Source organism: Dendrobates tinctorius, unplaced genomic scaffold (genome assembly GCF_039654945.1).
Source record: "Dendrobates tinctorius isolate UK_male_01 unplaced genomic scaffold, ASM3965494v1 ptg000155l, whole genome shotgun sequence".
Lineage (NCBI taxonomy): Eukaryota > Metazoa > Chordata > Amphibia > Anura > Dendrobatidae > Dendrobates > Dendrobates tinctorius.
The window spans coordinates 10,092,828-10,116,477 of NW_027361822.1; the positions used below are offsets into that span (position 1 = coordinate 10,092,828).

At 45.2% G+C, this 23,650-nt stretch overlaps 1 protein-coding gene across 5 annotated transcripts in view; it reads right to left on the reverse strand.

Moving 5' to 3' along the window:
• LOC141051202 (uncharacterized) overlaps positions 1-21,761 on the reverse strand; it is a 40,083-nt gene extending 18,322 nt beyond the window's left edge. Inside the window, exons 1-5 of one of the 5 annotated variants that reach the window (XM_073548073.1) lie at positions 21,650-21,670; positions 21,301-21,392; positions 11,934-12,055; positions 11,753-11,850; positions 11,464-11,566 (exon numbers count right to left, since the gene is read on the reverse strand). In XM_073548073.1, the coding sequence (XP_073404174.1) occupies positions 11,464-11,566; positions 11,753-11,850; positions 11,934-11,967 (235 nt within the window). In that variant the 5' untranslated portion in view covers positions 11,968-12,055; positions 21,301-21,392; positions 21,650-21,670. Of the gene's footprint in view, positions 1-11,463; positions 11,567-11,752; positions 11,851-11,933; positions 12,056-21,300; positions 21,393-21,591 lie in introns of all 5 variants that reach the window. The other 4 variants (XM_073548077.1, XM_073548074.1, XM_073548075.1 and 1 more) reach the window with 4 other exon arrangements.
• Between the last annotated feature and the right edge of the window lie 1,889 nt (positions 21,762-23,650).

Consider the following 23,650-nt stretch of genomic DNA (forward strand, 5'->3'; position numbering starts at 1 on the left):
ATATGTCACACAGATACAGAGGGCCGGCCAATAGAAAAGCGGCAGGCCAGACATACATTACAAAACCTGCAGGTGGCTGGAGCCTGCCGATGTTTACTGTGGGAATTACAAAGGTGGGGGGAGGGCGGACAAAAGGAGAATATCGTGTCCCCTCTGCCCAGGGGCGCAGCCTGTGGGCTGATGCATTAGGGACATGCATCTCACATAGAACCAATTATACATACATATAACTGCACAACATATTCTGGGTGCCAAGTGGTTCTGTAACAGTTAACACCCACCAAGGCAAAGCAGGCCACATCCACTGAGGTGAAGCACCCTCCTGCACATGTTGCTTCCCCTGCTGTGCAACAGGCAGTAGTTCCACCGGCTGTCAGACCCAAAACCAGGGCAGCCACCATCCCACTGGTAGCTGCTGTGCTACCCCCACAGGTAGCTGCAACTCCCCAGCAGGCTGCAGCCCCACCAGCTCAGGCAGCCATCATTCCTGCTCCACCAGGAGGAGCCCAACCACCACCACCTGAGGACTACCGGCGATGGGTGATGCCACCCAGAAGTGGCCACCCTGAAAGTCTCCCCTGGAAGCAAAAGAAACCTGCTTCCACCACCCCAGGGGGGAAAATCACTAAGGATGTTCTCAAGTAACTGAACTGTTACCCAGGAGGGTATGGGCACCGTTGTGCCCTCAACGTTTGCTTTTGCTTTTCTTGTTCTTTTTTTTGCCTCAGTTTGGCATTAATCTGCTCTGATACAGAGACTGAGCGATCATGAACTTGGAGTGATCCAAAAACTTTCCCTGTAAATAGTTTGCGCCTCTTGAGGTGCTCCCTCTTGGTTTTACTCAAACCTCAACAAGGACTACCTCAGACCTGAAGTTCTGCTTCAGCACCAGGGACACTGCACATAGCCACGGAAATGTAGCCTTTCCACCTTACGGATACAGATGGTTTCAGAAAGCTGATGGCCGTCGCAGTCCACCCAGTACCAGTTGCCCAGTCACCATTACATCTCTAAGAAAGAGGTGCCTGCGCTACAGCAACAAGTCGCAGACATCACCCGCTCCATGAAAAATTCTATGTCTGCCAGGGTGCATTTAAAAAAATGACACCTGGACAAGCAAGCATGGCCTGGGGAGTTACATCTAGATGACTGGGCACTGGGTGATTCTGGTGGCTGTAGGGGCAGTGGAGGAAGAGACTGCTTCACAAGTGTTGCAATCCCCAAGGCTTGCAAGGCACTTGGGGATGGAGAAATAAACCATTACACACCATAAGATGGATAACTACACTACTAGACAATAGGGGTTGGAGAACAAAACTAGTACACACCATGGCATGGAGAACTAAAGCAGTAGACACCAAGGTGTCACTAGACACCAAGTATTAGAATCCCCAGGCTTTGCGGAACAAACCTCTGTAGATAAGAGTTCCTGCAGTGCTTCTGCCTACTCCACCTCATCTAGGGCCTCCACCTGCACCCTCAACCTCTGCCTTAATTCAGGGCCACCATGAGGGCATTACGACCCTTACTAGCATATGGGGCCTGATGAGCAGAGAGGGGTTCCAGAGCAGGCTCCTCACTTTTTTGCTTCTGCTAACCTGGTACCAATCTGGCATGCTGAAATGCCGAGTATCAGCGTGGCTGCGCACACTTGTTCTCTGCTCCTTCTCTCTCTGCATAGTGAGGAGTAGAGCACAAGTGGTGCGCGTGGCCGTGTAGAGAGTTGACGGGTGCAATGGAGCAGGGCCGCGCAGTCACACGCTGTGACAATATTCACCCCCCCAGCGCCTGCAGTCAGCAGCAGAGTCAGGAGCTGAGCATCCAATCCCTCCTTTCCAGCAGCATCACAGCTATCAGACAGTGAAGAGACATGGAGGGGTGGGGCTAAATGGCAGGGATGGAACCACAGACAAGCAGGAGGAAGGCATCTGAGGATGCATATTCAGTTGCAAAATATTGCGGTACAGAAAGCCACCAGCTTTCTGAACAGAAATAGTTACCAACTGCCAGCCAATCACAGGCCGGCAGCTGACATCCGTGCACATTTTGCCTGTGTATGAAGTCTCATGTGCCGGCAGAATTTTTTTTTTTTTTTTTTGTTACTTCCTTTTTGTACTAAAACCCACAGAATGGGAGCTCACATGGGTGGCAGGATTAGAGCTCATATGGGGGGGCAGGATGAGAGCTCATATGGGGGGGCAGGATGGGAGCATTATAGCAGCTCATATGGGGCATATATATATATATTGATTTAGTAGGGTTAATGGTTTGCCTTTAAATGCCTTTCACCTCTCATTGCTAGAATTTATTCTCATGAGGCAGCAGTCTCCTCTTCAAGGAAACTATGCTTCTGATCATATATGTTCTCAATAGTCAGCCACAATGTGTTCTGGGTACATTGTAAACAAGGTATGACCCTGGGTTATGGTGGGGGCTACATGAGCTACATAGTTACATATCGTTGTAAATGGTATAAAAGATTGCCTTGTGTTTCATTACGTCAGATAAAGTGATTTGCCCACAACCAGTGTGCAGTTCTCCTTTGTCTCCAAGCGCTTGTAAATTAAGGGCATAAACGCCTAATTTGGCCTCACTGGTGATCTGGCATATCTGACTCTGGGTCAGAACGAAAACAGCTGCAACAGTTTTGGTGCCCGAACGCGGGACCGTGGAAACTAGCTTATTCGGAATCCGTATGTGGGAGCTTCCTGGAAGGTTGAAAATGCAAAATCCAGCTGCAGTAGGTGAGAAAATTTATTCTTACACTTTAATTTTGCATTTGCAATCTCCACATATCTCTGGGTAAGGCTGTACAACATGGTTCAAAAGAACATACATCACCAGTGAGCAGTGAGTATGTCCATATGAGAGTTCAATAATAGAGTAATAAGATAATAATTGTCATCTGTATTATCTGTCAGTCAATCTGTTCTGTCAATATACTAACTGGTTGTGTACTGTGTAGCACAAAGCTGGGATACTCCGTGCAGTGTTGTTATTTTGGTCATTTTTGATTGGCAGTAAATCATATGAGGCTGTATTTTGTATAGGGCTGTGGTTTTTCTTGTTATTGCTGTTTAAGAAGTTGGCTTTGGTGTTCTCAGAGTGTCAGTGGATACTGCTGTAGTTTTATAAGTTGTGTTAATTTCAAAGTGCAAAATAGGCAGGCTGTGTGAATTCTTGTATGTATGTCTATGAGAACCTCTGAATGAGATGAGAGATGACTAATTGAGTATAAGGGATATAAATAAATCCCTGATTGATTAAATGGTTCCGTTAGAAGTGGTCCTCTGTATGTGACAGAGGACATTATTCAACTCACTTTGAGCTGAATTAGGCAGCCACATCAGTATATGGAATAGGGACCCAGTGGAAGGTACTGGAGACCGACCACTGCTACCTGAAGACAGATAACAGTCCTCTCCAGGACCCTCTTGGACAAGCACCGCACCAGCTGTTGTCAGCGCTACCGACTTTCAAGGAGCATCAACAGTTGGAGAGACTTCTGACACGATAAGTGTACAATTGAACTGCCGTTATCTGAACCGTTGTTCTTCACCTCACAATATCCTTTGCCATTTATACTGTTTAATCCACTGTTTAACCCTTTACCCCTCTGCGTGGCATATACCTGTTAAATAAAACTGATAACCTTTGCTCTGCCTACTGTACTTCACTGCATCCCGCAACCTGCTCACACAGAAATACCTCAGTATTCCAAAATAGTAAAAATCACAGTTAGTGCTGGCAAGGGGGCCTTCAGCATGACCATACCAATCCATGGGAAACCCATAATTGAGCGAGTTGATAAGCACATAGAACAGCCCCACCTATCCCACTGGATCCCACTGGATCATGGACTGTATTGACAGCTCCTGACCCTGCATCATGTATGGGGACGTGACATAGGTTTTACAAGGACATTCAATGATGGTTGAACTAGCGAATGCTGACGTTGCACCAGAGAGTAAGCCTGAACTCAACTCCTGACTTTCTAGAAATTTGTAATTCACCGGATCTTTGCTTATAGGAAAATAAACAGTTACCGAGAGCATTTACTTCAAAATTTCTCTTGTCCATAGCCTTTTTTTTAGTGGTTTTAAGCTACATAATTCATTCTTTGTATTCTTTCAGTACGGTTCTTGCGGCCCTTTCTAAAAGAATGGGTAATGTCATGTACTTATCACCTATGAGTGGTCTCATCACACCAGATGCCATCATGGCAGTAGATTCTATGGTGTCCAGTCAACACGATTGCCCAGTCAATCCCAGTTTTCCCAACATATTTGTTATTATTAATGATTTACAAGGGGAGTACTTTTTGGAACAGAATCTCTTTATTCACAGGAAGCTGCTAGTATTTAGTGGTGAGACTTGATAAGTCTGCTGGCTTTGGTTGTTCTACTACTTTGCTTTCTTCTCTTTTTCCTTCTGAAGAAAAATGTTAAAACAAATTCCTTAGCTTGTTCCTTCGACCCTACAGACCAGGCTACTGACCATTAGTTGATCATCATGTCCAGTCATATTATCCAAGAGATAAACACAGAAAAGCAGAGTAAAACAAACATATACAAATACTCTGTTGTAAAAAAAGTTACCGTAAACAGCAAGTGCTATTAAAAAGATAAAAAACAGGGTATTTGGTTGATACGTTTTTTGCTACCCCTCCCTTGTCTGCCATGCACATAAAGGCCGTCATCTGCAGCGTGTCCACATCGGACATTACCTGTCTGAATCCTGTTCATATAGATACTATACACATGATCAGGTTTTTAAAATCATCAGTTAGGGACTGCTTTGACATGGGATACCTTGACGTTTGGTGGAGTGGCTTAGTATACATTTTTTGCAAAAAGAGTATCAACCAAATACCCTGTTTTTTTATCATCTTTTTACTAGCAGTTGCTGTTTACTGTAGCTTTTTTATAACATAGTATTTTTATACATTTCTTTTACTGTGCTTTTCTGTATTTCAGTCTTTTGGTGGTTTGAACATTGTCTCACTGTGTGCATGGCCCATGTGTTTGTATATTATCCAAGAGCCTATCATCCGCATCTGTTGGCCGACATAAAAGTGTGCAAAAATCATTGGATTTTCTTTGTTAACATTTCTGTTGGCCTAGTTTGAGAAGTTAAGGACTTTGTGGTGGCATGTTCTACTTTTACACAGCACAAAAGTTCTCACCTCAAACCTGCCAGCTTGTTATCTTCTTGTGTCTGATTTATCATTGACGTTATCACTATTGACTTAACCAATCAGTTAAGCTGAAGAAACCTGTTATTTCAGTGTTTGGAGACAGATTCTCCAGAATGGTGCACTTTCTTCTTCCTTTTGGTTTTCCAACAACTGCAAGTTTGACATTTAAATGTAACTTTTCTATTCTACATCTCTCATTGGTTTCTGATCATCATATATAGTTTGCTTCAACGTTTTGGAATGAACTCTGTGGATTATTACAAATCAAGCATGATATGAGATCAAACTTCAAATTCAAGTGAGTCAATGTCTGACTAACAACAAGGACAGGCATAACTCAAGACATATTCTCTATTATTCTGTGTGTCTCCTCTTCAGCCACTAATTCTACATCTTTTCTCTACGAGTTCCTCTGTTCTCTGGAGTTCAACATGCACCAAAATAGAAGAACGCAGCACAATTACCTTATTGAACCCATAAAGCTTTCCTTCTTATGTTGCCAGGTACCCTGCCAATATCTACATTTCCTCCCTTGGGTGGAATGACACGTCACCAGCCACTGAACAAAGCGTTGACCGACAAGCTCCAGTTATTTATTATTAGCTTTGCTCATTGCCATTACTTTTAATTATAGTGGTTTTGTGTATGCAATGATCTAATGCTTTTTAATTTAACAAATCTAAACAAAACCACCATGGTTACTTACCGGTAGCCGGTTTTTCCGGAACCTATGACAGCACCACATGAGAGAGGGATCCGCCCCGCCAGGACAGGAACCTACTGAAACATAAGGGGCGGCACCTCTCCCCCGCTTCAGTTGGATTACAGAGCATTTGAGAGGACTTCCCGGTTAGTTACATATTTATCCAACACCACATCACACAAATACACCCGACTATTGTGCACACCCAAACGGTGAAAAAAGGGGGGGAAATATACGGGTGCTGTCATGGGTTCCGGAAAAACCGGCTACCGGTAAGTAACCATGGTGGTTTTCCCTTCACCCATGACAGCACCACATGAGAGATTCTGGAGACTTCGAACACCTTAGGGAGGGACCACCGCTTGCAGCACCCTTCTACCAAAGGTCAAGTCAGCAGAGGAGGATAGATTTAGTCTATAGTGTCTAAAGAAAGTTGAGGGTGAGGCCCAGGTAGCGGCCTTACAAATTTGCTCTATTGATACCTCTGCTTTCTCAGCCCAGGAGGTCGCCACGGCTCTAGTGGAATGAGCCTTGATGTCGTCAGGAACCGGGACGCCACTAGCTGAATAGGCTACACTAATGGCCTCCCTAATCCATCGGGCAATAGTCCCCTTTGACACTCCATAACCTTTCCTAGCACCCTGGAAGGCTACGAATAGGGACTGGGACCTCCTCCACTGGCTGGTTATAGACATACTGTATACTCTACTAGGGTTCTTTTAACGTCTAGGCTATGAAATTTATCCTCCCCTGGGTTTTTCGGATTCTCACAGAAGGAAGGGAGGACAATTTCTTGGTTTCGGTGAAAGTTAGTTACTACTTTCGGCAAGTAAACAGGGTCTGTTCTCATAACCACCCTATCCTGGTATATCTGGGTATATGGTGGGTTGACTGAGAGGGCCTGCAAGTCACTAACTCTACGTGCCGACGTTAGAGCTACCAAAATGATGGTTTTTAGGGTGAGGTTTTTAGTTGAAATCTGCTGTATGGGTTCAAACGGCTCCTTCGTAAGGGCTTCCAGCACCAGATTTAGATCCCATGGAGCTATTTTTGGTAAGGAAACTGGCCTAGATCTGTGGCAAGATTTTATAAACCTGGCTACCCATCTGTTTGCCGCTATATTGCAATCGTATAATGCACCCAGCGCTGAAACCTGTACCTTGAGGGTATTAACCGCCAGGCCTAGCTGTAGACCTGCCTGCAAGAACTCCAAGATGGACTCGATTGGGGGTTCTTGACCTAACGGTTTTCCCAGGAATTGTAGAAATTTCTTCCACGTCCTGCCATATATGTTGGTTGTTATTGGTTTTCTACTTTTCATTAGAGTAGTCACCAACCCCAGGGAAAAACCTTTATCTCTCAAAAGTGCCCTCTCAAATTCCACGCCGTCAGATGGAACCCCTTGACTTGTTTGTGGAATATCGGCCCCTGAGCTAATAAATCTGGAATTTCTGGCAGTACCCACGGGTCCGAGAGAGACATCATTTGCAGTAGTGAAAACCACGGTCTTTTTGGCCAGAACGGGGCTATGAGGATTACTCTGGCTTGCTCGTCTCTTATCTTTTTTACCACTGCCGGGATTAACGCTACTGGGGGAAAGGCATAGCTCAGTTTGAACAGCCACGGGATTTGCAGAGCGTCTACTGCCCACGGGTTTTCCCTTGGGTTTAATGAGCAGAACCTCCTCACCTGCCAGTTGTTTTTGGTGGCAAAGAGGTCGATCACTGGCTGCCCCCATAACTGTACTATCCTCTGGAATATTACACGATTTAAGGCCCACTCTCCCTGTTTTAACTTGTTGCGGCTTAGAAAGTCGGCTTGAACATTTTCTGTCCCTTTGATGTGTAGGGCCGTCAGGGAGGTTAGATGTTGTTCTGCCTTGAGAAAGATTCTTTTGGCTTCGTCCATTAGGGAGTTTGACCTTGTCCCTCCCTGGTGGTTGACATATGCCACTGCCACCCTGTTGTCTGACATAATTCGGACATTTTGACCCTGTAGCCTGGGAATGAATGCCCCCAAGGCTCTGTTTACCGCTCTTAACTCTCTTAAGTTGGAGGAAGCCTTCTGCTCTAGGTGACCCCAGGACCCTTGGGCTATTTGTTCTCTCAGGTGTGCCCCCCATCCCAAGGAGCTTGCGTCCGTCAATATTACATCGGACACGGGCCTGTGCCACAAAGTTCCCCCTGCTAAATTTGTGCTGTCTAGCCACCAAGTGAGAGAGTTTTTCCCCTTTTCGGAAAGTTCCAGCTTCCCTTCTAAACGCCCTTTCAATCGTTTCTGGGCTGACAAGATTTCCGCCTGCAGTTGTCGGGTATGAAACTGTGCCCAGTTGACCGCAGGGATACAGGCTGTTAGCGTGCCCAACAGGGACATTGCCCTTCTTAGGGTCATGTGCGGTTGTTGTATTGCTGTAAGGGTCATTTCTCTCACTTTCTCTAGTTTTTTCTCTGGCAAGAGACAAACTTGACGGTCGGAGTCCAAGACGAAACCTAGAAATGTTTGTTTCCTTAGGGGTTGAAGTTTTGATTTCTTTAAGTTTACCATCCAATCCAGTCTTTGCAGGGTTTGTTATTTTCTCTACTTGATGTGCGCAGTGATGTTCTGAATTGCCAATGACCAAAAAATCGTCCAACTAAGGCACCATAATCACATTGTGGATTCGAAGGAAAGCTGTCATTTCCGCTATTACTTTCGTAAAAATCCTTGGCGCTATGGAGATGCCAAACGGAAGAGCTGTAAATTGAAAGTGCCTGAGGTCGCCCTGGATGTATAGGGCTACCCTCAGGTATTTCTGGTATTCTGGGTGCATCGGGATGTGGTAATAGGCATCCTTCAAATCTATTACGGCCATGAAGCAGTTGTGGTGTAACAGCTTTATGGCCGAAGTCACCGATTCCATTTTGAATGTTTGGTTCATGATCCATTGATTGAGGCGCCTGAGATTTATTATCGTTCTGAAGGAGAGGTCTGGTTTTTTTATTAGGAAGAGGGGAGAATAGAACCCCCTTCTCTCTTGATCTTTTGGGACCTCTATTAGAACTTGTTTCTCCAACAGTCCTAAAATTTCTGCTTCTATGGCTGATTGCTCTCCTGGTTCCTTTCTGACGGGGGTCACCACAAATGAAGCTCTTGGATGCTGGAAGAAAGGGATTTTTAGGCCATTCTTTATAATGCTCAGAATCCAATTGTTGGCCGATATTTTCTCCCATTCTTGAGAAAAGAGCTTCAATCTTCCCCCCACCGGAGGGGTGGCGTCATTGCGGGGATTTTTTGGCGGTTGAGGTAGTTCCCCCAAACATGAACCCTGGTTCTTTTTTCCTCTTGTCGTCCCACCTTTTCCGCTCTCCCGGGGGACGGCCCCGATTGAACTTTCCCCTCCGAAAGGGCGGTCTCCTTCGATCACCCATGAATCTGGGGAAGCCCTTCTTTTTATCACCGGCCTTCTCCAAGATGTCATCCAGGTTTTTCCCAAACAGGAACTGCCCATCACATGGTAACGAGCATAATTTCGCCCTAGATTGAATGTCCCCAGGGCAGCCTTTGAGCCATAACGCCCGTCTTGCGGCGTTCGATAGCCCCGCTGCTCTTGCCGTTAACCTCATCGAGTCGGCAGAGGTGTCAGCCAAGAAAGCGTCAGCTCCATGTAGCAAGTACATTTCTCCTAATATTTTCTCTCTTGGTACCTTGGAGACTAATTTTTCTTCAAGTTGTTGCAACCAGACCATTAATGACCGGGCTGTGCAGGTGCCGGCTATTGCCGGTTTCAGAACCCCTGCCGCTGCCTCCCAAGTGTGCCTTAGGTATGAGTCCGCTTTTTTATCCAAGGGATCTCTCAAAACCCCTGAATCCTCCAGGGGCAGGGCCGACTTCTTGGAAGACCTAGACACTGCTGCGTCAATCTTTGGGACCTTGTCCCAGACGTCCGCGTCTTTAGCCTCAAAGGGGTATCTTCGCTTTGAAGAGGAGGGAAGGCTACCTGACTTCTCCGGTTTCTTCCATTCTCTTTCGATTAGGGCCTGAACCTTGTCATTGACCGGAAAGGTACGCTTCTTCATTTCTTGCAGGCCGCCAAACATTACATCCTCCAGTGATCTCTCTACCTTCTCCACTTGCAGGCCCATAGTGGACCTGATGGCTTTAAGGAGAGCGTCCGTATCTTCTACGGGAAAGCAAGGTCTGCCCCCCGTATCACTGTCTGAGGATGAAGATGACCCGTGCTCAACTTGATACTCCGAAGAGGAGGAGCCTGACGAGGAACTCGGGGAGGCTTTCCTACTCTTACTCTTCTTTTTTAATAATTTTTTAAGTGAGCCCTGTACCTCAGATTTTATTATCGATCTGAGGTTTGTTGCCAGGCTCGGCACCTCTTCAGCCATAGTCCGCTGGATACAGCTGACACATAAGTTCTTTTGGTAGTCTTTTGGTAAAGGGCTGTGGCATATGGCACATTCTCTATTTTTCTTTTTGCTTATAGCTTTTTTGCCTCCCTAAAAAAAAAAAAAAAACAAGACATAGGAAGGCCTATTATTGTCTAACTTTCACGGAGATCACTCACCACCCAGGAAAGACGGATACCGGGCTCTGGGGCTGCGAAGGAGCGTGCGCTCTGCGCTCTTTTGATCTCGAGGAATCCCTCAATCGGTGACTCGGACGGCTGCTGCTTTTGCCGCTCGAGCGGCTCTTGCGACCAGAAGCTTGCGATGGGGGCAGAGACAATGGGGACGGTGAGCGATCCTCCTGAGACGCCATTATCACCCCTGCAGCCGCTTCTGCTCCTTTTTTTATGCGGTGAGTGAGCCCCTCATTACCCCTCCCCCCCGCGACCGCCAGCCGCTTCTCCTGGCCGGCGTCGCGCCCGGCGCCATGACCGTCGCGTCCTGATGATGTCAGCGGTCGCGCTCGTGCTGCATGCAGGAGAAGGAACGGGCGCGCGCGCAGGGGGAGGGTGGCACAGGGAGGAACCTCCGAAGGGAGAACATCGGAACGTGCCCGCACGAACCCGGGGCCCGTATGAGGAAAAACCCCGGGGACTGCGCTACCAGCTGCCGACGGCCAGCGTCGCAGGTAAGCCAGCCCTGCATTTTTACACGCCGGGACGGCCCTGGGTCTTTTCATCCTGACAGGCACCGCCGCTGTCAGAGGGATTCCTTTCCAGGACAGGAACCCAACTGAAGCGGGGGAGAGGTGCCGCCCCTTATGTTTCAGTAGGTTCCTGTCCTGGCGGGGCGGATCCCTCTCTCATGTGGTGCTGTCATGGGTGAAGGGAAAACGCTAAGTTTTAATACGGCAGAGCAAAGCGTTGGTAATATATTTGCTGAAAAGCAAAATAAAATTAAGTGTCTACTGGGGCCCATGACCGGGCACAAAAACCACATGTGTTGATCAACCATGAATTTAATTTTTCCGCATTGTAAGAAGATGGCATTTCAATTTTACCAATAAAAATTTATAAAAACAGTTTTCAATAATCTGTCACACACACTAATAAAATCAACAGACAATTGTAGCATCCAGTGACTCAAAAGAATTTGTGACTTCTCTGTATTTAGTGATTTCTACTCACCTGTGTGGTTATCAGGAGGAATCTCCTCTTTACATCGCTCATCACTCCTCACATATGTCTCTGCAGGATTAATATGGGGCAGATCTTTACCCTGAAAGAAATACTGTAAAAGTCACAGACAGATGGAGAAGTCACATCTATGATCAGCTCTAATCCTGTCATCTCCACCGTTCTCATTACACAAGTATAAAACATATAATACTGGTGGAAAAAACAAGACTGAGCACAAGACCTTCACAGCCATCTACACGTCATAGGGGAGATCTCATGACACCTTCTCTCCATCTACCTGATGATCCTGAGGAACATTGGGATCTTCTTGTTTACAATCCTGTGGAAGAAGAGGACAGGGACATCTCTCTGGTGTTGTCCTCTCACTGGATAGAACTGGAGGAAACACATACAGAGACTGAATTCATTCTTTACATACAGATAATTATAGGCCGTGTGTAGTTAGTCCTGTGTATTACCAGGTGACGTGAGAGGCTGAGGAACCTCCATCATGATGTCCTTGTACAGATCTCTGTCCTTCTAAATACTCCCACTCCTCCATGGAAACATAGATGGTGACATCTTAACACCTTATAGGAACCTGACACATACAATAAGAAGAATTATGTAATGTGACGTCATAAATATCTCTCACCTCTCCAATAAGCCAGAAGAGGACAGCGTGGAGACGTGTAATATCCTCTCCACCGTCTTGTCCCTGTCCCTATCCATCCTTAATGGGTCAAACAAGAACATTCTCTTATGTAGAAAATCTCCAGTGAAATGATCAGCTATTTTAGGCATCAGAATGAAAAAAAAAAAAAAAGAAAGTCATACAAAACCTAAGAAGAAACCTTTGATGAGATATCAGAATTAGGGATGAGTTGACCTGTGGATGAATGGGTTCAGCCAGTCTTTTTTTAAATTCCCGTTCGGAACTCAAACTTTACCCCGGACCCCATATAAAAGACTATGGGGATCCAAACTTCAGTGCTGTTAAATGACAAAATGGTGGAAGGCCTAGGGGCCTGCAAAAGGAAGCCAAATGTAAGAGCAGAAAAATTACCTTGCAAAAACATGTGGATAGAGAAATTACTTAAAGGGGTACTGTCACCAAAGCAATCATGGTAAAATAGGAAATAAATTCATATAATGTTAACAGTGCCCCCACAGAGGCTGAGGCTATCTATCGCCAGTCCAGTTAAAAATTTCAACCTCCATCCATGGGGCACAGTACCCTTATAGAAGCTTATTAAATATTTCACCCACAGAGCATGTTTTCACATTTTCCCCACAGATCCAAAATTTAAAGCTCCAGTAGCATATATTACAGCAGCCACCAACGGAAGGTAGGTAGTATGATTTTAGATCGAGCTGGTGGTCCACCTTAAAGTTTGCTACCGGCAGTCCCAGATCCTTTGCCTTGGGATGCCACCTCAAAGCTGTTGTCTAAGGGTCCCAGGGCCCGAAGTGTTAACCTTGAAAAAAATTATTATTCAAAAGCAGGGAACCATGCCTGAATAGTATTCCATTTCTATTCTCTGATTTGTTGGACCTGGGGCCATGATGAAGACGGAATCTGGTGAAACACAAAGTCTTGTCTAGAGGGTGGATCCAGGATAGCCAGGTAGTGGGAACAGCAAGCTTGAGCAGGAGCTCACTTATGTCGAGGTTCCAAAGAACTTCTGCCATAGTTGCAGATGTTCAGATGCAGATATTGGGGAGCAAGGAGCAGTTAGTGCTTTGTGGAAGGTAGCACTACAGCCTAGTACTGCTTTGTGTTTTACAAACAGCACCGCAGCAGCAGAAAAAAATTGCTCTGAGGTTTAAGGTGAGATTACGCACCCCAGTAGCCACACAAGACTGCGGTGCTGCCACTAAAAAATTGCCCGGAGGTTTAAGGCGAGAATACACACCCCAGTCACCACACAAGACAGCGGTGCCGGCTGCTTGTCAGTTGTGCAGTACCGTGCTTGTGTCCTATTCGCTGTGAACACAGCAGCAGCACCGAAACAGCACAAAAAAACTGCTCTGCAGGTGTAAAGGTGAACCCAAAAATAGCTGGGAAAACTGTCACTGCTCAGTCCCTGACCTTATACTTTCAGCTATGAAAAGAGCTTTTGGGTTTTACAGAGGATTTCTGGATGATTTGCACAAAAACACAACTCTGGCAGTGGCTCACACTCTCCCTACACTTGCTGTGTTCTGCATGCAATGTGCAGAAAATGGCGGCGGCAGGCAGGGCTTAGAGCCAGGCTGTGATTAGTCATAGCCTATGATGACGCTGGGCGGCCAGCCAATCATAGTAATGCCGCCCACAACCAAGAGGGCTGCGGCATTACTGTGATTGGCAACTGCTGGGCGGGAGATCCGAGTAGTGCGAGGTGAGTAGTGAAATACTCGCTATGTTCCGAGTACCGCATACCCACGATTATGCTCGCTCATCCCTACTGATATTCTCAGAAATAAACACAGGTTATAGCAAACAGGTTTTACCACCATGATGAAGTACAATACAGTTGTGGCCAAAAGTATTGACACCCCTGCCATTCTCTCAGATAACACTCAGTTTCTTCCTGAAAATGATTGCAAACACAAATTCTTTGGTATTATCTTCATTTAATTTTTCTTAAATGAAAAAACACAAAAGAGAATGAAACAAAAAGCAAAACATTGATCATTTCACACAAAACTCCAAAAATGGGCAAGACAAAGGTATTGGCACCCTCAGCCTAATACTTGGTTGCACAACCTTTAGCCAAAATAACTGCGACCAACCGCTTCCGGTAACCATCAATGAGTTTCTTACAATGCTCTGCTGGAATTTTAGACCATTCTTCTTTGGCAAACTGCTCCAGGTCCCTGATATTTGAAGGGTGCCGTCTCCAAACTGCCATTTTTAGATCTCTCCACAGGTGTTCTATGGGATTCAGGTCTGGACTCATTGCTGGCCACCTTAGAAGTCTCCAGTGCTTTCTCTCAAACCATTTTCTAGTGCTTCTAATAATAATAATAATAATAATTAATCTTTATTTATATAGCGCCAACATATTCCGCAGCGCTTTACAGTTGAACAGTTTCAAACACAACAGTCATAAGTAATAACGTTAACAATACAATATTTAAAGCGAAATAAGATGACCCTGCTCATGGGAGCTTACAATCTACAATGAGGTGGGGGCGATACAAAGCACAGGTTTGTATTTACAATGATGTATTTACAATGATGGTCCAGCCATCTTAAGGGGGTGGGGGATAGATGGAGATAGTGAATGGGCTACACACAAGCATAAAATGACTGATTACTGAATGTGATAGGCCGCTCTGAACAAATGTGTTTTGAGCGAGCACCTAAAACTACGCAAATTGTGGATGGTCCTAATATCTTGGGGTAGAGCATTCCAGAGGATTGGCGCAGCACGGGAGAAGTCTTGGAGTCGGGAGTGGGATGTACGGATTAGGGCAGAGGCTAGTTGAAAGTCATTTGCAGAGCGCAGTGGTCGGTTAGGCCGATAGACAGAAATGAGGGAGGAGATGTAAGGGGGTGCCGCACTGTGGATAGCTTTGTGGGTGAGAACAAGTACTTTGAATTGTATCCTGTAATGAATGGGCAGCCAGTGTAATGACTGGCGAAGAGCGGATGCGTCCAAGAAATGATTAGCCAGATGGACAACCCTGGCTGCTGCATTAAGGATGGACTGGAGAGGAGAGAGTCGAGTGAGGGGGAGGCCAATTAATAGAGCGTTACAGTAGTAGTCTTTTTGAAATGTGTTTTGGGTCATTGTCCTGCTGGAAGACCCATGACCTCTGAGGGAGACCCAGCTTTCTCACACTGGGCCCTACATTATGCTGCAAAATTTGTTGGTAGTCTTCAGACTTCTTAATGTCATGCACACGGTCAAGCAGTCCAGTGCCAGAGGCAGCAAAGCAACCCCAAAACATCAGGGAACCTCCGCCATGTTTGACTGTAGGGACCATGTTATTTTCTTTGAATGCTTCTTTTTTTCTCCTGTAAACTCTATGTTGATGCCTTTGCCCAAAAAGCTCTACTTTTGTCTCATCTGACCAGAGAACATTCTTCCAAAACGTTTTAGGCTTTTTCAGGTAAGTTTTCACAAACTCCAGCCTGGCTTTTTTATGTCTCGGGGTAAGAAGTGGTGTCTTCCTGGGTCTCCTACCATACAGTCCCTTTTTATTCAGATGCAGACGGATAGTACGGGTTGACACTGTTGTACCCTCGGACTGCAGGGCAGCTTGAACTTGTTTGGATGTTAGTCGAGGTTCTTTATCCAACATCCGCACAATCTTGCGTTGAAATCTCTTGTCAATTTTTCTTTTCCGTCCACATCTAGGGAGGTTAGCCACAGTGCCATGGGCTTTAAACTTCTTGATGACACTGTGCACAGTAGACACAGGAACATTCAGGTCTTTGGAGATGGACTTGTAGCCTTGAGATTGCTCATGCTTCCTCACAATTTGGTTTCTCAAGTCCTCAGACAGTTCTTTGGTCTTCTTTCTTTTCTCCATGCTCAATGTGGTACACACAAGGACACAGTACAGAGGTTGAGTCAACTTTAATCCATGTCAACTGGCTGCAAGTGTGATTTAGTTATTGCCAACACCTGTTAGGTGCCACAGGTAAGTTACAGGTGCTGCTAATTACACAACTTAGAGAAGCATCACATGATTTTTCGAACAGTGCCAATACTTTTGTCCACCCTCTTTTTTATGTTTGGTGTGGAATTATATCCAATTTGGCTTTAGGACAATTCTTTTTGTGTTTTTTCATTTAAGACAAATTAAATGAAGATAATAATACCAAAGAATTTGTGTTTGCAATCATTTTCAGGAAGAAACTGAGTATTATCTGACAGAATTGCAGGGGTGTGAATACTTTTGGCCACAACTGTATGTCACAAAATAATCTCAGAATCACTGGGATCCTTTGAAGCCTTCCAGAGTTATTACCTCATAAAGGGAATAATGGTCAGAACTGTAAAAATTGACTCTGTCGTGAAGGCTAAAACAGGCTGTGGAGCGAAAGGGTTAACAAGCAAGTAACAACATACTTTCACAGTAATAACACAGACCTCTAGTAAGACTGGCGAGGAGGGGGAAAATGACATGGCAGATATCACTACATGGTATAAACCATGGAGCTGATCCAAGCCGTTAACCATGGTGAGCCCTCTTCCCGACCTATATGAAAATCCCACTGGATATTATTGCACAATGAATGTAATATCAGGAAATTATGATGCAACATGGAGTGATCTGTTACCTCTGAACAGCTTTTCTGCAGGAATTCCATTTGTTTGAAAAATAAAAAATTCTGACAGGGAAAGAGATTTCAGAGATACTCCAGAATCCATGAACTCGGGGAACTGGAGGGCAGTTCATGACTCGACTTAAAATAGTAAAGAAACTTATAGAGGATTTATCCTCTGGGCTACCAGATGTTTTCCTATGAAACCATAGATAAGTTCCATGTTAGATGTGCCGGTGAATTCACAGACCATGATTATAATCTACAGAATACAAGAGAAGCCAGAAACTTAAAAATATGTTTATGACTGGGTTAACAGAAGAGAAGACCTTAGAAAAGAAGTGATGAGAGCGCGCCAAGAGTGGATGTATGCTTTACTGAAACAGTCTCTACCTATAATGAGATGGGTAGAAGAGAAAATGATGAAAAAAAATTAAAAACTGCAGAAAATAGTCCCCATTATGGGAAACATTCGTGATGAGCAAACGTGCTCGGATAAGGTGTCATACGAACAATCTCGAGTGCTAACCGAGTGACTTCGGAGTGCTTGAAAAATATGTTCGAGTCCCTGCGGCAGCATATCTCACGGCTGTTTGACAGATGCAACACATGCAAGCATTGCCTGTTTGTCAGCATCGATGCAACAGTTATTTGGCGTATTGTCAGAGAGCAACAAAGATCAGCTCTATCAGCTGACATCAAAAGCAAAAGAGGGGCTCAAAAATCGCTGAAGGATGCCATTCTCTCTGCACCAGCACTGGGAATCCCTAATTATGACTTCTCATTCTTTTTGCTGTTATGAATTGGGGAAATGCTAAAGGGGTGTTAACACAGAAGCATGGGGGGGAAGGCATCGTCCAGTGGGATATTCTTCCTTTCAGCTTGACACAGTGGCAATAGGAGCACCATCATGTATCAGGGCAGTAGCTGAATAATAATAATAATAAATATCTTTTATTTAGATCGTGCTAACATTCTACAGCACTTTACAATTAAGCAGGGACATGTACAGATAATATAAACATCACAAAGTAGAACATAGTTCAACATTTACAGTAGCAGTGAGTCCTACTTGCAAGCTTACAAATAGAAATAGAGGGGACACAAAAGGTAGAACATGTTATTAACAGTCCAGTCATAAGTATTGTAATAAAGGTTTTCATATTAAGCTGAATGATCCGGTTATCAGCCAGGATCTGTCTAGGTACAGTTACCAAGTGCTATTGGGTGCAAGGAGGATGTGGAGCCATTCCCTATCTTTGTAGAGTCCTCAAAGATCTTAGCAAGCCATATAGATGTCAAACATCCCTGCCCAATCTTCAGTTATGTGCACAGGCTGACCAGTATACAGACGGGTGTGTTGGGGCTAGTATTCCACAACTGTCCTCTTCTGGTCACAAAGTTTGTCAGTATGTGCAGTGTGGAGTTCCAGAGCGTGATGCCGCACACCAGTCAGTGAGCTGGAACGTGCATGCACTGCCACAAGAGCGTTGTCAGCCGTAGCTTACTTGTGAAGATGGGCGCTAACAAATCTGGGTAGGTTTTCAGAAACCGCTTAACTACCAAGTTGAGCATGCGGGCCAAGTATGATACATGTGTGAGCTTGTCAAGCTTCACAGGATGCGCCCATTGTCACACACACCCATGCATGGTTGTAGGTTCAGCAGCGAGAACCACAGATCAGTCTGGCCTGTTATTCCTTTCAATACCTTTGCCGTGCTGTGTTTGTCTCCTAGACAAAATAGCTGCAGCAAAGCCTGTTGCTGCTTCGCTGAGGCAGTGCTGCAGACCTTCCGGCTGATGTGGACGACGCGCTCTGAGATAGCACATCGGAGAAGGAGAATGAGGAGGAGTAGGAGGAGAGGGGGGTGCAAGGACTGGTGAAGGTGGTGGATGAAACCATGATAGACGTAGGGCCAGCAATCATCCTCCTCGGGTGGGTCTCGGCTTAGTTTAGCCGAAACGTTGGGGACTCTGTATTTTTCATGTTCCATGTTAAAAAATATTTTTCTGCAAAATTAAAAATTTTGTGCCTCAGGTTGTTTATGAATATACACTTCAGTGTGCAGTCAGGAAAATGTAGCATCCCTGTCCACATGTCGGTTGTAAGGGGACAATCCCAGTAAACTTGTTGGTAAGGGCATGGGTGATGTAACTGGACATGTGCTGGTACAAGGCGGGAACACTAAAAAAAAAAAAAAAGGATAAAACGTGTCGCTAAGGACAGACCACCGGGGGACCAAGTTTGTACACCTTTAGCAGGACAATTTTTGTTTCAAACTGTACCAGGCCAGGCAGTTTTAAAAAAAAAATGTTGTTAAGCCACTGTAATTTTACACAAAGCACTTTAACGCCTTCATGAACGGAGGTATTTTCAGTTTTGCGTTTTCATTTTTTTTCTTCCCGGAGGCATAACTTTTTTTTATTTTTCCATCAATATGGCCATGAGAGGGTTTGTTCGTTGCGGGATGAGTTGTACTTTTGAACGACACCATTGGTTTTAACATAGCGTGTACTGGAAAGCAGGAAAAATATCCAAGTGCGGTAAAATTGCAAAAAAAAGTGCAATCCCACAGTTATTTTTTGTTTTGCTTTACTAGGTTCACTAAGTGCTAAAACTGACCAGCCATTATTTTTCTCCAGGTCATTACGAGTTCATAGACACCAAACATGTCTAGGTTCTTTTTTATCTAAGTGGTGAGAAAAAATTCCGAACTTTGTTAAAAAAAAAAAATTGCTCCATTTTCCGATACCCATAGCATCTCCATTTTTCATGATCTCTGGTTGAGTGAAGGCTTATTTTTTGCGCACCGAGCTGATGTTTTTAATGATACCATTTTGATGCAGATACATTCTTTTGATCGCCCATTATTGCATTTTAATGCAATGTCGAGGCAACCAAAAAATTCTGGAGTTTTGACTCAACCCCCCCCCCCGCTACACTGTTTAGCGATAAGGTTAATCCTTTTTTTTTTTTATTCATACATCGGGCAATTGTGAACGTGGCGACACCAAATATGTGCATGTTGATTTTTTTTATTGTTTTATTCTGAATGGGGCGAAAGGGGGGGGGTGATTTGAGTTTTTATTTTTAACAGTTTTTTTCTACTTTTGGCATGCTTCAATAGTTCAAAACAGCTTGCATATGCCAGGAGAGATGTGGGCTCACTGCTGGAGTTTGTTCTCTTCCCTTCACATCTATCTACTAATAAAACATTATAAAACCGGTAGTTTCTTCCTCAGAGTCTGCAGCAGAATACGCTTTTCATACATTCATCTTCCAACACTTCTGAGTCATCAAAGATTAACTATGATCAGATGAGGACACCTTCATTATCTGCTCAGCTTTTCTATACGCTTTTAGCTACAGTCGTTCATGGACTACATCACCACCAGGGCCAGCGTCAGCACCCGGGCAAGTGCCGGGGCCCTGGCGAGAAGGGGGGGCCAACTCACGCTGTCTGGGATATACCTACTGCGCGCTGCAGCCCTGTATTCATTTTCCCCTGCATCCTTGGGGTGGGCCCATCCTTACGGCGCTCCCCCCATCACTTCCGTGTTGTTACTGTATTCCAATGTGGAACGCAGTGGGCGGAACCAGTCACCACGGGGCCGGAGCTGCCGAATCTCTGTTCCGGGCGGGGCAGTATTCGAGGAGACACAACCCAGAAACGTGTTTGTTTCTTACTCATTGCGGATGGTACCCAGAGGGTGGAGGAGAGGAGACTCAATATACAGTACAGTATATAGTATTGCGAGACCGCTACGTCACCAAAGGTCTCACAGGGCATTACTAGGAACGGAAGCATCGCGATGATAGGGAAGGTTGCGCGGGACGTCGGAAGGTGAGAAAAACACGATTATTTTTTTAAAATTATTTTTAACATTAGATCTTTTTACTACTGATGCTACATAGGCAGCCTCAATAGTAAAAAGTTCATCATACTCGTCAAACACTGTGTTTGACGAGTGGGACCAACTTGTCAATCAGTTCTCCAAGCGATGCTACAGAATGCTTGGAAAACGCTAGCATTCTGCAAGCTACTTACACTTGCAAATCGCTAGTTTTTCCGCGGGGGGGGAAATCGCAGGAATTTAAAATGCGGTTTTCCTGCGGAATGGAATTCCCGCGTTAACTTCCACGGGAGTTCCGCAACGTGATCACTTACCCTAAAACCTACTTGTCAAAGTGAATAAAGCCCAGGCAGGACAGGGGTCCGACTATGAATACCCAGGAAATGTGAAGGTATAGAAACGCAAGACCTGCTCAAAGAAAGGGAGGCCGTACCCTTACCTGCACCCAGTGTTATCAAAAACAATGTTTACTGAGTGTCCGGTGCTATTTCTATGCACTATTGCTTTTTACTTACTTACAGCAGTGAATATGTTCATTTTGTTTCTGTCACAAGTTTTGTCTGTGTAATGACCTGTGTGAACAGGCTCCTAGATTTTGCATGTATATCAGCTTATACTCCAGTTCATTTTTTTCAGTTAAGTAACAGTTAAGGACAGCAGAGTTTTTAGTAATAAAAAATTTTTAAAAAAAAAAAATAAGCAAACAAAGGTAGGATTTACAGCACCGTATAAATGTCCAAGCAAAGTGGATGTGATTTCACGAATACTCCGTCCTCCGGCAGTTTTGGTGTTTTTTCTATAGGCTTCTATGTTGAGCCTGAAAAAAATCATTGTTGCATTTTTTACGACGTGTACAGAGCGGCGCCGCAGGTGTGCAAGGTGTGTAAAGCAGCGCCGTGGGTGTTCATGGCGTGTGTACAGAGAGCTGTGCATGTATGATGAATAGCCGCGCATGCACAGTGTGAGAACAGAGCAGAGCTGCACATGTACAAATGGAGCAACACAGATACACCTACTTTGTGTCAGCACTGAGGGGGTTACTGCACCCAGTAATGGGGAATCTCCAGCACCTACCTCCACCTGCAGAGCCGCACACCACATGTATGGCTGTTCTGTGCACACAGGAACTGTGATGAGGTCACAGGAGGGGAGGAGTCAGGGGTCACATGATCAGGGGCCTCAGTGTATGATGTGAATGGAGCGGAATCGCGCATGTACAATGTGTGTTTGGCACGGATCTACATGACCGTGGAGAGGAGTGTGCACATCGCATGTACGGAGAGGGGCCACATGTGCACACACCCCGGCCTCACACATTTGCTATTCCATTCTCACTTGGACACATTATTTTCCGCTCAGTTATGTACGGACGCATTACTGTGTAATATAGACGTTACTGCAGCAGACATTTTTTTGTGACGAAAGTATAGAAAAAAACAAGAAATGTTTGCTTTTTTTCTGTTCACATTGTACTAAATAACCTGTTGAATGAATTCTCCTCATACATACACAGAGAGTATGAAATAATTGTAGAACACGTCACCAATTTTCTAAGTAAATCTATTTAGAAAGATGCTATTGTCATGACATCCTCACCAGATGTCGGTAACAATCCATCCAGTGTACATAGGAAAAGAAATCAAACCATAGATGTCCATAAATTAACTTATATGTAATAATGAGAAATGACACCAGGAAATAGTATTGAACATGCTGCTTACTGAAATACTTCACACAAAAGCCTTTGCTGGTGATGAAGCTTCAAGACGCCTCCTGTATGGAGAAACTAGTCGCTGGCATTGCTCAGGTGTGATTTTGGCCCATTCTTCCACACGAACACTATTCACATCCTGAAGGTCCCATGGGCTCCTTCTATGACCTCTGAGCTTTAGTTATTATTATTATTATGCATTTATAAAGCACCATTTATTCCATGGCACTTTACATGTGAAAAGGGGAAATATAGACAGGTATAATAAACATGTGTAAGACAAGGGACACACAGGTACATAAGGAGAGGGGACCCTGCCCGCGAGGGCTCACAGTCTACAGGGATGGGTGAGGATACAGTAGGAGAGGGCAGAGCAGGTCATGCGGTGGTTCAGTAGACCGAGGTTCATTGCAGGCTGTAGGCTTGTCAGAACAGGTGGGTCTTCAGGTTCTTCTTGAAGGTTTCCGTTGATGATGAGAGTCTGATGTGTTGCGGCAGAGAGTTTCAGAGTATGTGGGAAGCACGGGAGAAGTCTTGTATGTGGTTGTGGGAAGAAGAGAAAAGGGGGGAGTAGAGAAGGAGATCTTGAGTTGATCGAAGGTTGAGTGCAGGTAGGTACCTAAAGACCATGTCACAGTTGTATGGAGGAGACAGGTTGTGGATGGCTTTGTATGTCATCGTTAGGGTTTTGAATTGGAGCCTCTGGGCAATAGGAAGCCAGTGAAGGGCCTGGCATAGAGGGGAGGCTGGGGAATAGCGGGGAGACAGGTGGATTAGTCAGGCAGCAGAGTGTAGGATGGACTGGAGCGGTGCTAGAGTGCTAGAGGGGAGGCCATAGAGTAGGAGGTTGCAGTAGTCGAGGCGGGAGATGATAAGAGCATGCACTAGTGTTTTTGTGGTTTCGTGGTTGAGGAATGAGCGGATCCGGGAAATATTTTTGAGTTTGAGGTGGCAGGAGGAGGCGAGGGCTTGGATATGTGGTTTGAAAGAGAGCGCAGAGTCGAGGATACCCCAAGGCACCGAGCGTGCGGGACTGGAGAAAGAGAGCAGCCATTGACATTGATGGATAGGTCTGGTGGAGGGGTAGAGTGAGATGGGGGAAAGATGATGAATTCTGTTTTGTCCATGTTCAGTTTGAGAAAGCGAGCAGAGAAGAAGGCTGAGATAGCAGATAGACATTGTTGGATTTCAGTCAGTAAGGAGGCGAGGTCGGGTCCAGATAGGTAGATCTGCGTGTCATCGGCATAGAGATGATACTGCAAACCGTGGGATTCTATGAGCTGTCCCAAGCCGAAGGTGTAGATGGAGAATAGTAGGGGTCCTAGGACAGAGCCTTGAGGAACACCGACAGACAGGGGGCGAGG